The sequence below is a fragment of the Anolis sagrei genome, chromosome 3 (assembly GCF_037176765.1).
Source record: "Anolis sagrei isolate rAnoSag1 chromosome 3, rAnoSag1.mat, whole genome shotgun sequence".
NCBI classification, from domain to species: Eukaryota; Metazoa; Chordata; class Lepidosauria; order Squamata; family Dactyloidae; genus Anolis; species Anolis sagrei.
In genome coordinates this window covers 98,167,238-98,182,760 of record NC_090023.1, presented here as the reverse complement: position 1 = coordinate 98,182,760, position 15,523 = coordinate 98,167,238, and the positions used below count along the sequence as shown (strand labels likewise).

At 37.9% G+C, this 15,523-nt stretch overlaps 1 protein-coding gene across 1 annotated transcript in view; it reads right to left on the bottom strand.

Annotated features, from left to right (window-relative positions):
- ZBED1 (zinc finger BED-type containing 1) overlaps positions 1–15,523 on the bottom strand; it is a 177,633-nt gene that overhangs the window by 40,979 nt on the left and 121,131 nt on the right. The window contains exons 5-6 of the mRNA XM_067466817.1: positions 12,870–12,971; positions 3,983–4,190 (exon numbers count right to left, since the gene is read on the bottom strand). Coding sequence (XP_067322918.1) covers positions 3,983–4,190; positions 12,870–12,971 — 310 coding nt within the window. The remainder of the gene's footprint in view (positions 1–3,982; positions 4,191–12,869; positions 12,972–15,523) is intronic.

Sequence of the window (15,523 nt, the reverse complement as noted above, 5' to 3'; positions counted from 1 at the left end):
TTCTAGAGTTCTCACTTAATTAAAAGACTGTCATTAGATTATACCATATTTTAAATTAACCAATTAAATATGAATAGATTTGCAAATAAAGTAGCTATAAATAAAAGTCCACACTTCATTTTTTGTTGAATGTATGTATGGAAATGGCAACATTTCTGCAAAGGTATCTCCAACACATAACAGGTCAGTTGCAGCTTCCTTTCTTGTGGTGCTTATAATTTTTGAAAAATATAAAATTGAAGTGAAACCCCAGTGTGGCTTCAGCTACCAGCCAGGAGACATTAATTAGGCAGTACATCCAGCCTTCTGGGGGAAAAAAATCAAGCTATGTGAGACATCAATATGGCAATTCATGGGGTAGAGAAGGAACACTTTTTAAGGAGCTTTCGTTTTCGTCTCCCTATCAGAAAGAATATTCAGCTTCAGTTGCATGTTGTCCCCAAGAAGAATGAATGTTCTTACAAGCCAAAAGAGAAAGAGCCAAAATATAGAAGCATCAAGGGAAGGACAGCCTAGTCCAAACAGTAATTAAATGTCCATCTTATCTTAACCTCAAAGAACCAACATCTCTTCCCTTGGGTGATTTGCCAATTTTGTTTCTAAGTCTGCTGGCAGAGCTTGCATCTATTGATATTAGCCACACTGGGAGACAATTGCTGCATTAAATGTGTGGGTAAATTACAAAGAAAGAATTAGTAGATAAATAAATTAAAGAAAAAAATATGGTGTTTCAAAAACGTGGAACCAATTTTAAATAGCTATATCTTTGCAATCACAAATTGCTCATGAACGAAACTTTACCATTTCAAAGGGTGGGGGGCATAGAGTTTCAAAAGATTATTACTAGATGCCTCTCTCAGCACACAAACAGCCCCTAGCTTCAGTCATTCACAATATAAAGCATTTTGTGTTTTGCAGTCCAGCAAGGTGGAAAGCACATAGAGGATTAATAAAATCGTAAAATTTAGTAACTTGGTAACTTATACAGAAAGATACAGAATGGGGGGACACATGGCTCGAGAGTAGTACATGTTCTGTCTTCCAGGAGCTTGGTTTGCATTGCCCCTTAGTTGCATGAAATAGCATCCTCTTGCATTTCCCCCAGGGTTGCTACAGTCTCAGCAGCACCCTGAAAGTTAACCATTAACAGGGGCTTAAAGCCAGCCTGCAAAGCCTTTTGCTGTTATTGGCTCTAAAAAGTATCTCTTTGGTCCAGAGACCGCCCCTTTTCCTGGGGATGAGATCTCCATTTTGGAGAAGCTCTCCTGTCTTCTTCAGTTTAGAAAAAGCCTCAGATGTGCTTGTGGTCAAGCTAGGCAGCTCGGACAGGCCATCGTGAGTACTTACCCTCTTGCCTTTGAAACTGGTGCTGAGCTTAGATAGGGGAAGATCTGTTCTTTCTAAAAATAGCAGCTCAGCACTTGGGGAGAGAATATCCCAGGATTTCTCTGCCATTGGGAGAGGCTCTATTACTTCATCCCCAAGTGAGCTTTGAGCTTAGATAGGGAAAGACCTGCTCTTTCTAATAATAGCAGCTCAGGGCTAGGGTAAAGAATCCCAGGATTTTTCTACTATTGTGGGAAGTTAACTCAGCAGCTGAAGGAAAAAGGAAGGAAAGAACATCTACATGATTTTACAAGTTGACTGTTTGTGTTTGTAACTTCAACAAGCTGTGCCAAGTCTGCCAAGAACTTTGAGAAATAAATATTCTGTTTGATGTTCAAATCTGGAGTGGCCTCAGTTGCTGGGAATCCTAAGGTTCTAAGTAAGGCATTTGCAGTTCACCCGGATAAAGAGAGAAACACATCTAAAGTTTATAGTGTCTGGGTGTGACGGCACAGTACATGTGAAAAAGATCTTGGAGTCCTAATGGACAACAAGTTAAACATGAGCTAACAATGTGATGCGGCAGAAAAAAAAAAAAAAAGCTAATGGAATTTTGGCCTGCATCAATAGGAGCATAGTGTCTAGATCCAGGGAAGTAATGCTACCTCTTTATTCTGCCTTGGTTAGACCACACCTGGAATACTGTGTCCAATTCTGGGCACTACAATTGAAAGGAGATGTTGATAAGCAGGAATGTGTCCAGAGGAGGGCAACTAAAATGATAAAGCGTCTGGAGAACAAGCCCTATGAGGAATGGCTTAAAGAGCTGGGCATGTTTAGCCTGAAGAAGAGAAGGCTAAGTGGAGACATGATAGCCACATATAAGTATGTGAGAGGAAGTCATAGGGAGGACGGAGCAAGCTTGGAGACTAGGAGACTAGGACAAAGAACAATGGCTTCAAACTACAGGAAAGGCGATTCCATCTGAACATTAGGAAGAACTTCCTGACTGTGAGAGCTGTTCAGCAGTGGAACTCTCTGCCCCAGAGTGTGGTGGAGGCTTCTTCTTTGGAGGCTTTTAAACAGAGGCTGGATGGCCATCTGTCAGGGGTGCTTTGAATGCAATTTTCCTGCTTCTTGGCAAGGGGTTGGACTGGATAACCCACGAGGTCTCTTCCAACTCTATGATCCTATGATTCTATAATTCATTAAATTGTTTTTGGGTCATGTTGACACGTTGCCATTGTGAAATGCACTACTTTGAAATGGGGTTTATCATTTGAAACACCCTATGAATTAGTTCATAAAGATATTTTCACTTGTTTCCTGGACACTGCAAGCCCTAGTATTCTATTAATTTAATTTCAACCCAAACATATTAATATTAACTTCTGTCTTCATTTTTTAGAAGTAAATGTGTATTCTTTATTATTTTGAAATAAATATGGACTGTTAACATATTCAAAGAAACAAACAAAGGCTTGAGGTAAAAATAAGAAGAGGCAGTATGTGATGTTTTAGAGCAGAACTTTCCAAACTGCGTGTAGTGACACACTAGTGTGTCGCCTGTAGACTAAAAGTGTGTTGCCTGAGGTCCCGCACTGCTCCACTTCCTCCTCATTGTCCTCAGCTCTCCACCTCAATGGTAGTGGCCCCTGAGACTGGGGGGGGGGGGGGCAGAGGAGGAGGAGAGCAAGGCGAAGTGAGAACCTAGTCCTTTGCCGGCCAAAGGGAGAGTTAGGTTCTCTGCCCAACTGGAGGTTAAGCCCTTCCTCCACTGGCTTTGAGAGGAGGGGGGTACACAGTTGAAAAAAAAAACCCTCCAGAGATCCAGTCCAATCCCTTTCAGTCAGGCAGGAAGACACAGTCAAACTCTTCACAACAGACATCCATCCAATCACAGTTTAAAAACCTACCGAGAGAGATACTAAACCGAACTCTGAGGCAATCTATACTTCAATACGGTTGGAAGAGACCCCCCAAAAGGCATCTATTCCAACCCCTTTCAGCCAGGCAGAAGCACATAATCAAAGCACCCGTGGATGGCCATCCAGCCTCTGTTTAAAAAACCCAGAGAGGTTTAATCACTACGGAAGTGGAATGCTGGTGTGTTCAAGAATAAGTACTATTATAACTTTTACTATTGGCATGGTTTGTTGATTGAGTTGGAATGATTACCACTAAAATGGAAGTATAAAGGAAAAAAATTCCAAACCTCATCATTTCTGAAAAGATGGGGATTGAGCAGGAGTGAGGTCTATTTGGTCTGAGGCTCAAATTCACATATCTAGAGGGGGTTAAACACTATGAGGATGTCAATCTTTTCAGCGTCTACCAATTCCTAACCTTTAACTTGGGGTTAAAGCAAAACAGAAACATATAATAACTGAGTAATAAACCAAAGGGATGGTGAACTCCAGAGTGGTACAGGTGTGCATTTGTTCACACAATTGGCCTCCCCCCCCCCCCCCACACACACACATTATCACCCCACAGTCTACCCTGAATTTCCACATCAGATTTTGAGGTATCACTTGGGGGACTGCAAACAGGGGGCATTATCCTCTCAAGCAAGGGCAGCAACATCTACTTTCATGTACCTGGTTTCTATCATACAGAGGGTTGACATCAAGTAGGAAAGAAATGTTTTTGGTACCTGCTTTGCAGATCGTTGAGATGTAACTCGCCTACATAGTGTGTGGCTGATGAGAGGGTGATAATTCGAGCATTGTGGCTGTGGGTTCCTGATTGCTTCAGTGTCTCCAAGAGAAGGTTAGTCAACAAGAAGTGTCCAATGTAATTAACAGCCAAGTGCTCTTCAAACCCATCCTCTGTTTTCCTTTCAGGCACCAACATTACAGCAGCTGAAGAGCAGAGAAAAGAAAGCAGCATTGAATACAAGCGAAACTGGTGGCATACAGATTCTTGTTTGTTATAAATGGGCCATGTCCACCTTCATCCATGAGAAGGGTTGGAAATTATTTTCTCATCTCAATATAGATTTATCAGTGGTTGGCAATAAATAGACCATTAGCTATGGTCCTAGTCTTAAAACAGAAGGTGGTCACAGACCTTTATTACTTAAAAAAATGTCCCTCAAGTAAAGATGACTGAATCTATAGCATAGCCCTATTCAAATGTATGGCCATTGTAGGAACTTGCATATGATGGCACTCTTAAATTCTATCCATAATAGTGTAAATGTGAACATAAGTAAAATAAATAAAGTAGGAGAAATCTGATTTCCCCCCACTAAGTTTATATCTAGGATTAGAACTGTGAAGGCCTTTGAAAACAAACTAACCCTTTCACATGGCTGGATCCTATGCAACTGTGGGGTTTGTTGTTTGGTGAGTGCTACAACTCTCTGGTTTATTTGTAGTATCCCTAAACTATAAAGTGTCTAGGAACTGTGGCACCAAATAGATAGAGAATCAGAAGTTGAGAACCAACTGCATTTACTACTTTTCCAGACAGGTTCCTGCAGTTGCTCTTTCCAGTTCTGGGCAGATGCTGAAAAATATACAATTTTATTATTTTCAAATTTCAAATTCTGATTTTCAAAATACAGACTACTTGGGGGTTGGTGGAGTTATGCAGGATCTGAATAGGCAGTGGAGCAGTCCAGAATCTGGCTTGTAACGCTGCAGCTCTGTATTTTTTTTTTTGTTTAGTTACTTTTCTACTTTTTCTGACATAAGTGAAGAAAAAAGTGGATAGATGTGCTGTACTTGTCAAATGCTAGATTATTAGCACCTGTATGATAGTAACTTTATACAATTGGCTAAAAAAGGTTGGAGAAAATTTCTTGAAGTTCATTAAGACACATAAATAAATGTTTTAGATTTACATTTTTTTAAAAAATAGATACCCTTTTCAAACTCTGATTTTATATTTTATATAAAACAACCTTTAGACAATATGTAACTATTGTAGCTATTTTGATCCCAGACAACTTTTTATTCTGTTTAGATTTTTAATTTTTAATATAGATTTGTTCTAATGAACAATTTTAACAACAAAACTATGACATTATCTTATTTCCAAGTCAAATTAATTGCTATTGAATTGCTGTATATCATAGTCTGAAGTGTGCTACCTCTCAAATCTTGCCTTCATTTGCTGAAACAAAAATAAATTTTCATGTGAAGTTACTTTCTGATTCATCATGTAAAATACAGCTCCCTCCATCTCTTCTGAACTGTTCTGGCTCACAATACTGTTAAAAAGCCTTTTAGCAGTTCATTTCGCAGATCCAGAAAGGATGATGGCATATCACTGCATCACTCAAAGTGACACTTTCAGCACATTTCCAAATTGGTCTGTTTAAACAAAACAACCGCAATATACAAAAGAGTGTTCATAAGGCCAGGCTATTTCTAGAAGAAAATCATAACTGATACCTTTCATATTTCTCTCTTATATACCAAATCCTGGAAATCTACTGTCTAGAAGGAGCTTGTTAAACTATCTCATTACTGGGAGTAAGAGAGAGTGATTCATTACCACTACCATCAAAATATTTTTAGTGTTACATTATGTTACTTTTTCCTGTTAATTTTTGGTTTCTTCCTGGGAGAGGAGGGAGAATCAACTACAAAAATAAGAAAATGATATTAAAATTTTTGGAGGAGAATTCCTACAAAATGCTCTAAGGAAGCATTTCATTCCTCCTCTCCTTTGCAATATTTACATGTCATGTGTAAATGTTATGTGGAAAAATAGCAATGTTACTAGTTGCTACTTATCTTTCTTCCTCATTATTTCTCTCCCCCAAATTAACACGCTACAGGTAATGTCATTTATATGTAACATATTTCTTCCAAGATGTGGTAATTATTTAATTTGAATGTCTAACTGTATGTTATAGAGAAGTCTTCAAGGGGTGAATCAGGAGGTTTCTAGATCCTCCAGTGATTCTATAGTATGCTTCTTCCAAAATGGAGCATTGCATCAACACGGAGAACTTAGGAAATGCTTAGAGAGAATGTCTCTCTCTGAATTTTCATTTTCCCCAGCCCATCTCTGTGCTAACGTCTGTCAGAAGGTGTTCATTCATTCAGTGGGGTTCACTATTATCCACAGTTTCCTGTATCCACAGTAAATTACAATGCATATCCTCTGTGGATACAGGGGGTGGGGGTTATTACATTTTAGAGTCTTGGTTGGCTGCGTTCTCTGACAATGCATCACACCAAGCATTATTTTACTTATGGCAGGAACACTTTGGCCCTTCATAGTTGAATTGTTTCCAGCTGTCCAACTCCAGCTAAGAGGTTTTATGTTGTCAAGGGGAAGAAGGAGGAGATGGTGTTATTCCATGTGCGTAATAAGCCAGCTAGTCAGATACAGTCACAGCACGTCTAACAATTTTATCAGAGTATCTTCCATCTTCCAAGGAATCAGCCATTTACATATAAGCTCCTTTGGACAGAATAAAAGAAATGCAGCCAGAATAAGATGAAAAGGAGAAGTGCTGTTCGGTTTTCCTTCAGCACTGGAAAAAAAAATGGTCAGGCTTTCAGATTTCCCTTTCACCAGCAGAGTGGATACCTAGAGGGAAAGGGAATGAGATTCCTGCTTCTCCAAAACAATTTTCCTTTATTCCCCAAATGTCAAGCATTGCAGCAATTCAGAACTTGAATAGTCCATTTAGAATTATAGTTTAGGTATTCAAAGAAAAGGAAGAGGCAACATAGTGGAAGTGTTCTAGGTATGGATTATTTTCAATGTCTCATTCTCTGTAATACTAGAAATCTAGGCACAGAATGAAAAATTCATTAGTTGAAATTTTCATTTGGAAGAGCGATATGCTCATTACTTTCCCCACCTCTCCCCCATTACAATTCATATGTTCAAAATGAAAACCTCCGGGCACACACATGCATATTAACGCTTAGTGAATGGCAATGTGGTTCTTTGATAACTCTGTCATGGGAATGGAAAGAATGTTTGAAAATATTCAAGTAAAAGTTAGAAACATGTTTCTTGAGCATTAGGAAACCATGACAAGTAGAATCCTGAATTACAAATATCTTTGGGACTTGACATACACAAAATTCACACGTGGGTGTTTTGTTTTGTTTTTATACAGTACACTGTGCAGAAAATATTTATTGTGCTGAAATGTAATATGGATTTAAACACATGATGGTATATCAAAAGGAGAAAACCCACATTATCTACAGCCTTGAAATTCTATTTGCTTCTTTTACTTTGTCCCATTCTGCATAATAATTTTTCTACATTTTTCCTTCTATCAATTGTGAATGTATTGGTGAAATAATATTGGGGTTTTTCCGCACTTAAAATTACTACATTGATATGTGCACATTTGCCAATTCCAACAGGCTTTGTCTCTGAAGATATAGCTATGCTTTAAAATTATTCCAATGCATTACTTTATTTACAGTGCTATTTTAATCTTCCTATGCATTGGAAGGAAATAAAGTGAATACCCAACCCATTTTCAGATAAAAGGAAAAGACTTGAAAGAAGAACAAGTTCTCCTTTTTAAATTATTCACTACGCAACATTCACTAGGCACTAAAAGTTGTACGGTATTGATTTTCTACAGTCCAGGTATGTCAACAGCTTTACTCAAGAGTCCGAAAGAGGTGAACTTGAACAACTAAAGCTGTTCTACTTTTATACTAATAATAAATGTGAAACTATTGTTGCCAAGGGGCACTCTGAAAATCAGTTTTGCAATCTTTTCTGCAAACAGTTTCTGCAATAGATGTCGCTGTCTGTTGCCCTGGGATTCCTAATGTTTCTTAATATCTGAAGGCTCATCAAAGTGAGTTCAGAGCATGGATTGGCAGCATACATAAAACTAGTGTCATTAAAAAAACTTCTATGTTTTGATAAGACTGTCATTTATATGCAATTTACTAATTTAGCTTAGCAAGCTTGGTTTCAAAAGCCTTTGATTAAACAGACATCAATAGAGAGAATAAAGCAGAAGCAAGAGCAGTTATGAATAATTTGTATAGCATGTGTCAATGCATATTTTGTTTAGCAATTCTTGATCTGCTATTAGTGTACAGGCAAGCAGATCTGCTTGATATTAAGAATCTGTGGCAATCCATATAATTAAACATTAAATCTGCCACTCTGCAAGATTATCAAGCCTGAATTATGTACTTGAATTAGTTCAGAATTAAATACTGTATGTTTTTATTCAGGTTGAACAGGCAGGAGAAGCAAAGCCATGCTGATCGTTGTAGATTTTGATTTCAATAAACTGGGACAAGCGCTCTCACATTAAGATCTCACTGAAAACCAGGGAGCAGTTTGGTTCATCATAAAGTAAATAATTCAAAGTGGCTTTGGTCCTTTCAGATACACACAAACACAGTGAGCCCTTCCTTTCCTTGGGATCCAGATGTGCTATTTCCAGCACCCACTATTGGTGAATGGCAGCAATATGAACATGGATACCCTGGTCATCTACTTTTATCGGTATCTGCAATGGGTTGCAGAAATGAACTGCTGTGGGTAGGCTCACTATACCTAGAAGTGAAAGCTGAAGGACTCCTAGTGTACCCTGTGACCTTTAAAGGTACCTTCTATCTTGCCTTCCATTCCTTTGAACACTCACTAGATTCCATCTGAAAAGTGGCAAATAGTTCTACCTCTTTTTTTCACACCATCTAGTTACAAGGAGGCTGTGGAAATCCAACTATCTATGGATGTGCACCAGGAAGTATGGATTAGGACATGTGAAAAAGATCTTGGAGTCTTAGGGCAACAAGTTGAATATAAGCCAACAGTGTGATGCAGCAGGGATTTGGGGCTGCATCAAGAGTAGTATAGTGTCTAGATCAAGGGAAGTCTTGTTGTCCCTCTATTCTGTGTTAGTCATCTGGAATACTGTGTTCAGTTCTAGACACCATAATTCAAGAGAGAAATTGACAAGCTGAAACATTCCAGAGGAGGGCAACTAAAATGACCAAAGGTCTGGGGACCATGCCCTATGTGGAGTGGCTTAAAGAGCTGGGTATGTTTAGCCTGCAGAAGAGAAAGTTGAGAGGAGACATGATAGGAGACATAATAGGAGACATGATAGCCATGTTTAAATATTTGAAAAGCTGTCATAAGGAAGAGGGAGAAGGCTTGTTTTCTGCTACCCTGGACTAGGATTCAGAGCAATGAGTTCAAATTACAGAAAAGGAGATTTCACCTGAACATTAGGAAGAACTTTGTGACCATAAGAGCTATTCAGCTGTGGAATTCTCTGCATTGGAGTGTGGTGGAAGCTCCTTCAATTGAAGGCTTTTAAAAAGATGCTGGGTAGCCAGCCGTTGGGGGTGCACTGATTGTACTTTTCCTGAATGGCAGAGTATTGGACTAGATGGCCCATGTGGTCTCTTCCAACTTGATTATTCTATTATTCTGATTTCTAGAGAAAGTGGCCCTTACTACAAACATTCATGACCTGGTCATATCTGAAACTGGCCTACTATGGATGTGTCTGCCTTCATAGATGACCCAAAGATTTCAATTAGTACAGAATGATACAACCAGGGGCTCATGGGTGATGGAACATATTTTTTTCTTGATTGCCAGTATGTTTCTAGCACAATTTAAAGTGGCAATTATTGTTTGCTATTATCATTAGCTAGGAATCACAGTATATGAAAGACTACGTACACCAATGAAAACTTGCCCAAGCCCACAGATTAACCACACAGGCCAAGTTCATGTGCACATAACTATGGTGGTTCCATCCCTGTAGAAGGCTCTGCCCTTGGGTGTGTGCATGACTCTCTCCCAGCCTGTCTTTATGTTGTTATGAAAGACCTGTTTGTTTCATGCTGCTTCTGAAAATGAATGTAGGCCCATCTTTTATACTGTGATCCTTATTCTTGTAATATTTTATGCTGCTTTTTTTTAAAAAAAAAGTGCTATGTGTGCATGTGCATGAGATGCTTTTTGACATATAGCAACAAGCATTTTTACATTTTTTGTACTATCTTGGCTTCTCTTCTGAAAGTTATGCAAAAGTGCTTTAAAAGTGATAGAAATATGTTTCTAACAAAATAAAATTCCTAAAGGAAACATGGTTTATCCCAGACCTTAAATTTCAAATAAAATGGGGCAACTCTCTCATATAACAAAATTGACTCCAGTTCACAGACACATTCCTCAGATTTGTAACCATAGGTAAAGCTTAAGGTTTTCCCCTGACATTAAGTCCAGTCTTGTCCATAACCATATAAGACAAAATATTGAATGTATCTGTGAATGTATCCTCAATTGAGGATTTTATCCCAACACAAACCACATGTTCACGGGAAAAAATTTTCTGATAAATACAATAGAGGAGAAGAGGACTAAATTCACCCTACATCCTTGATCTAAATAACTATAACCTACTTAGCACAGAAATTGGTGCCTTTTTGTTTGTTTGTTTGTTTGTTTGTTTGTTGTATCAGGAGTGACTTGAGAAACTTCAAGTCGCTTCTGGTGTGAGAGAATTGGCTGTCTGCAAGGACATTGCCCAGGGGACGCCCGGATGTTTTATCATCCTTGTGGGAGGCTTCTCTCATGTCCCTGCATGAGGAGCTGGAACTGATAGAGAGAGCTCATCCCTGGATTCAAACCTGCGACCTGTGGGTCTTCAGTCCTGCTGGAACAGGGGTTTAACTCACTGCATCACCGGGGGCTCGGAAATTGGTGCTGATGTTAGTTTTTTTTTATAAAAAAAATGGTTACTCTCACATCTAGTTTGGTTCTTGAAGCTAAGAATTTTAAAATGGTAACCTAATGTGTCCTATCTAATGTTGCAGACTGAGCAAAATTATAAGACAATACTAAATTATAATATAGAGAGGTTCCTTGAAAAATCTCACATTTTTCTCACATCATTTCAATAATAATAACAACAACAACAACAACAACAACAACAAGCCGGAAAAAAGTTACAAAGAATGAACACGCCAAACTCCTCTGGGACTTCCGGATTCAGACAGACAGAGTTTTGGAGCGTAATACTCCTGGCCTCACAATCGTGTTAAAAAACAAAGTATGGATAGTCGATGTCGAAATCTCAGGTGACAGCAGGATTGCAGAGAAACAACTGGAAAAGGTGACACGATATGAGGATTTAAAAATCAAACTGCAAAGACTGTGGCACAAACCAGTAAAGGTGGTCCTAGTGGTGATCGGCACACTGGGTTCAGTGCCTAAAGACATTGGCTTGCACTTAAACACAATCAGCGCTGACAAAATTACCATCTGCCAGCTGCAGAAGGCCACCTTACTGGGATCTGCACGCACTATTCGCCGATACATCACACAGTCCTAGACACTTGGGAAGTGTCCAACATGTGATCCAATTCAACAGCCAGCAGAGTGTCTACTGTGGACTCATCTTGTTGCGTTTCAAATAATAATAATTGTAATCTGACTTTTCTTGCTGCGTATGGGGTGTTACAACATCAAATTAGGAAACTATTACATTTCCTCTTATAGTGTCAGCAACAGTGATGATGGCTGTTGAGTAGCCAGAGTAGGTTATGTGGGAAGTAATACGTGTGCATCAATTTGCTTCTTAGAGCAGAGAGAACGAAAATACATTTGCTTCTGACATCCACAGTAAAGTAAAAGAACAGTTTGGTGTCACAGTACAATATGCAGAAGCACTGCATACTGCAGTAAGTCAGACCCTGGCGCACAATAAAAACCTGAAAATGCAAGATATGATAATGCATACTTTGCCACATTGCATTGTGAAAACATTCTCTTTAACTGTATTCAACGAATCCACAGGTCTTTATTTAAAGAGAATAAACAAAAAGGAGAGAGATTCATGTACCATCCCTTGCCCTTAAGTCACCCTGTCATGTTCATCTCCTTTTGTGTGACATTTACAAGAAACTTGGTGCAATGTGACTACATCCAGTGCCCTCGGAGCTTATTCATATGAGCAAATTTTCCCCACTAAAGCCAAGTCCATGAATCACGGCCCACTTGTCTGCGGACTGCCATGATTACAGCTGCAAGTTCAGGTTCAAAAATGAAATAATCAACTGGAAACATGCCAGCATTATATATAACTACGCCAGCACAGTATATAATCTTACATTAATTGGGCAATTATACAGCATGGGATGGCGATCACACATAAAAGTGCTTGATAGGATACTATAAACTGAAAGGTCTTAAAAAGTAAAATGAATTTTACACAGCAGCATCTAATTAAGCTTTTTAAGCAATTGAAAGCTTTCCACTGACAGAACAGAAGCTTCCCTCTAGGTTTTGTTCATATGACTCCTATTATGGGTGATTTTGATTTTATCTGTGATGTCCCTGCTACGTTTGAGCCAGAGATTGGGAAAGCTATTTTTTGGGGACTACAACTCCCAGAATTTCCCAGCCAGGGAATTTCTTTTCAAGCTGTGTTTTGAATATGGAGATTTCAACAATCCATCACAGCTAAATCCCATTGACAGATACATTTTTCATGAAATATACAGTATGACAGAATGACAGGATTGCTATAGGTAAAAATTCATATGAAGAGAATTAGAACTCACCATTATTGATCAGGACATGAAGTGGGCAATTCTTTGCTTTAAATGCTTGAACAAACTTATGTATGGACTTCATGGAAGCCAAATCACAGTATAAAAACTCCACTGAAAGAAGTAAAAAAAATAGAATCAAAGTATTGAAATGAAAAATAATTATTACCTATTGGTTATCTTCGAGCTGCATTTTTGCAAAATCTATAAAAAAATATTCCACAAGAACTTAATCTAGTTCACATTGTACTTTTTTGTTTGGGTATCAATACTTTTTTATTGTAGTATATGATTTAAAAAAAAATACAATCTTCAAAATTCAACATCCAAAATGCAAGTATTATTTCCCCTGCCTTGCCACCTCTCCATTCCCACCCATGAACCACCCATCCATGATTTCCGACACCACACCAATGGAACTAGTACTAACAAAAATCAGTCCTTATCATTGCACAAATTAATCCCCTGTTCAGCTATTTCAAAATCTATTTTTGTCTTCTTTTTTAAAATAAAACAATAATCCCTATTTTCTAGCAAATTCATCTTTGTTTTCTCCTCTTATACCATTGGAGATCTTAGCCACTTAGATATTCTCTACTATTTTTCTTCTCCAATCCTTAAGTAGTTATTTTTTCCCCTTTCTGGGTTTTTCTTAATATTTTTTGTAATCATTTTATTGGTTTCTTTAGTCACCTTTTTCCAAAACTTTTTTACCACCATACAGGTCCACCAAAGAAGGTGCCTTTCTGCATTTTGCATCTCCAACATTCCTCCCAAGTTCACATTGTATTTGTCAACCTCTTAATATTTTTTTCTATTCCCTGTTTTATGGGCATGGAACCAAGGACCAAAGAACTTCACCATATTGTCCTTCAGGTCTCATTAACCACAGCCACTACAGCTCCTGGTGAAAGCTAGGAGTTGCTGTCCAACAGTATCTGAAAGGCCACAGTCACCCATCTGTTTGCATGGTCCCTCTGCATGGATATCTTTAATAGAAGAATATTTGCCAATCTATACCACTATACTTGGCTTCTTTTTAGCTTACTTTAGCAGAAACTTTTTCTAGCCACTTGAATTTGCTAGAATCTCCATATAATTCTATATCCATCCTGCACTTTTCTCTTTTCACAAGGGGAAACTTAATGATATAACAAAGATGTCAATGGGGAAAAGTGCAATGTATATTGGGGGGAAATATTTACATTACATTTGTTATTCCAGGAGAATGATAGGAGATGGTCAAAACTAAACAATTATAGAACAGAGACAATAAACGTTAAGTTAAAATTAAATGTGACCAGAATTATTTTCTGTAGACATCTTTAGTAGTGACCAACAAAGTTTAGTTTTATGTTCCTAAGGCTAATTCAGCAGGAAGGCTTGGCAACAAGGTTTCTGCTAAGAGGAAAATGGACAGTAAGTTGTGTTAGTATTCACTAGCTTAGATTATTACCTTAATCACATTTATTGGTTAGTATGTGTATGTCTTAAAGAATTGTCCAGTTATACTTTTATGTACCAATAATCCCTGAAAGAGATTTAATTATGTCCTATGTAAATTAGTAGGATCCTGATTCAACTGTTATTCCCAAGAAGAAGAAGAAACAACTGAATCAATTGTTGAATATTAAGTCAATGCTTATGCAAACTGCATTGATTCAACTGATCTACTTTAATTGGAACTAGCAATACAATCTAGATTGGGGTAGGAATCATATGGCAACTCCCAGAATATTTAACCAATGGCTATGTATGCTTGAGTGCTGGAAGTTGGAATCCAATAATATCTGGAAGATCATTTGATTTCACCCCGATTTCCTCCAAAACCTTCGAAATGGTTAACTATTAGGTCATTCCCAGTGAACATGGTGAAACTCACTTCAAAGCAACAATGCTTAAGCTATACGACAAAGCTAGCAAGCCAGAGAAATCACAGAATACAAACAATTTCAGGACCTATTCCAATTAGATCTAATTGCAATACAAGTACCTACTCCACTGTATACTTAAAAATTAAGTACCTATTAGTTTTGATCATAGAAAAAAACAGCAATTTAGTTCATGGTCCAGCAGAACTGCTTTTTAGATCAAGGTTTGATCAGCTATGTGGTTCTAAATTTGTCCAAGATCAAAAAGTCTTTGAATCTAAAACTGGAACCTTCAGCAATACAAGCTAGCAAATTATCCCCCATTCTTTCTAAATTAAATTCCATTCAGCCTCATTCTTCTACTGACTTGAATGTATGCAGCAACAAAGGCACCTGTATATTTTCCTTTAGTACTCATATATTTTTGACATATTATCTAGTTAACATTCTCTACAAAATGCAATGCAATTGTATTTTGTCAGATGTTGAGTGCCAGCAAATTATTTATATATATGTGTGTGTGTGTGTGTGTGTGTAGAGAGAGAGATACTAACACAAACATTTCCAAGTTATATGGCTTGTTGAAGGCAACCTACACACACACACATACATAAACATTTTCAGAAGGGATGTAAAGAAGTTCAAGTAAGGTTTTGAGGTGTTGTCCCAAGAATAATAGTTATAAAGCTTTCCCCCTTCTATTGTAAAAAAAAACAACAACAACAAAAAACTAAGAAGAACAACCATGGATTAGAAGGAATTTTGATATGGTTCCATTTATATTCTAACTGTAGT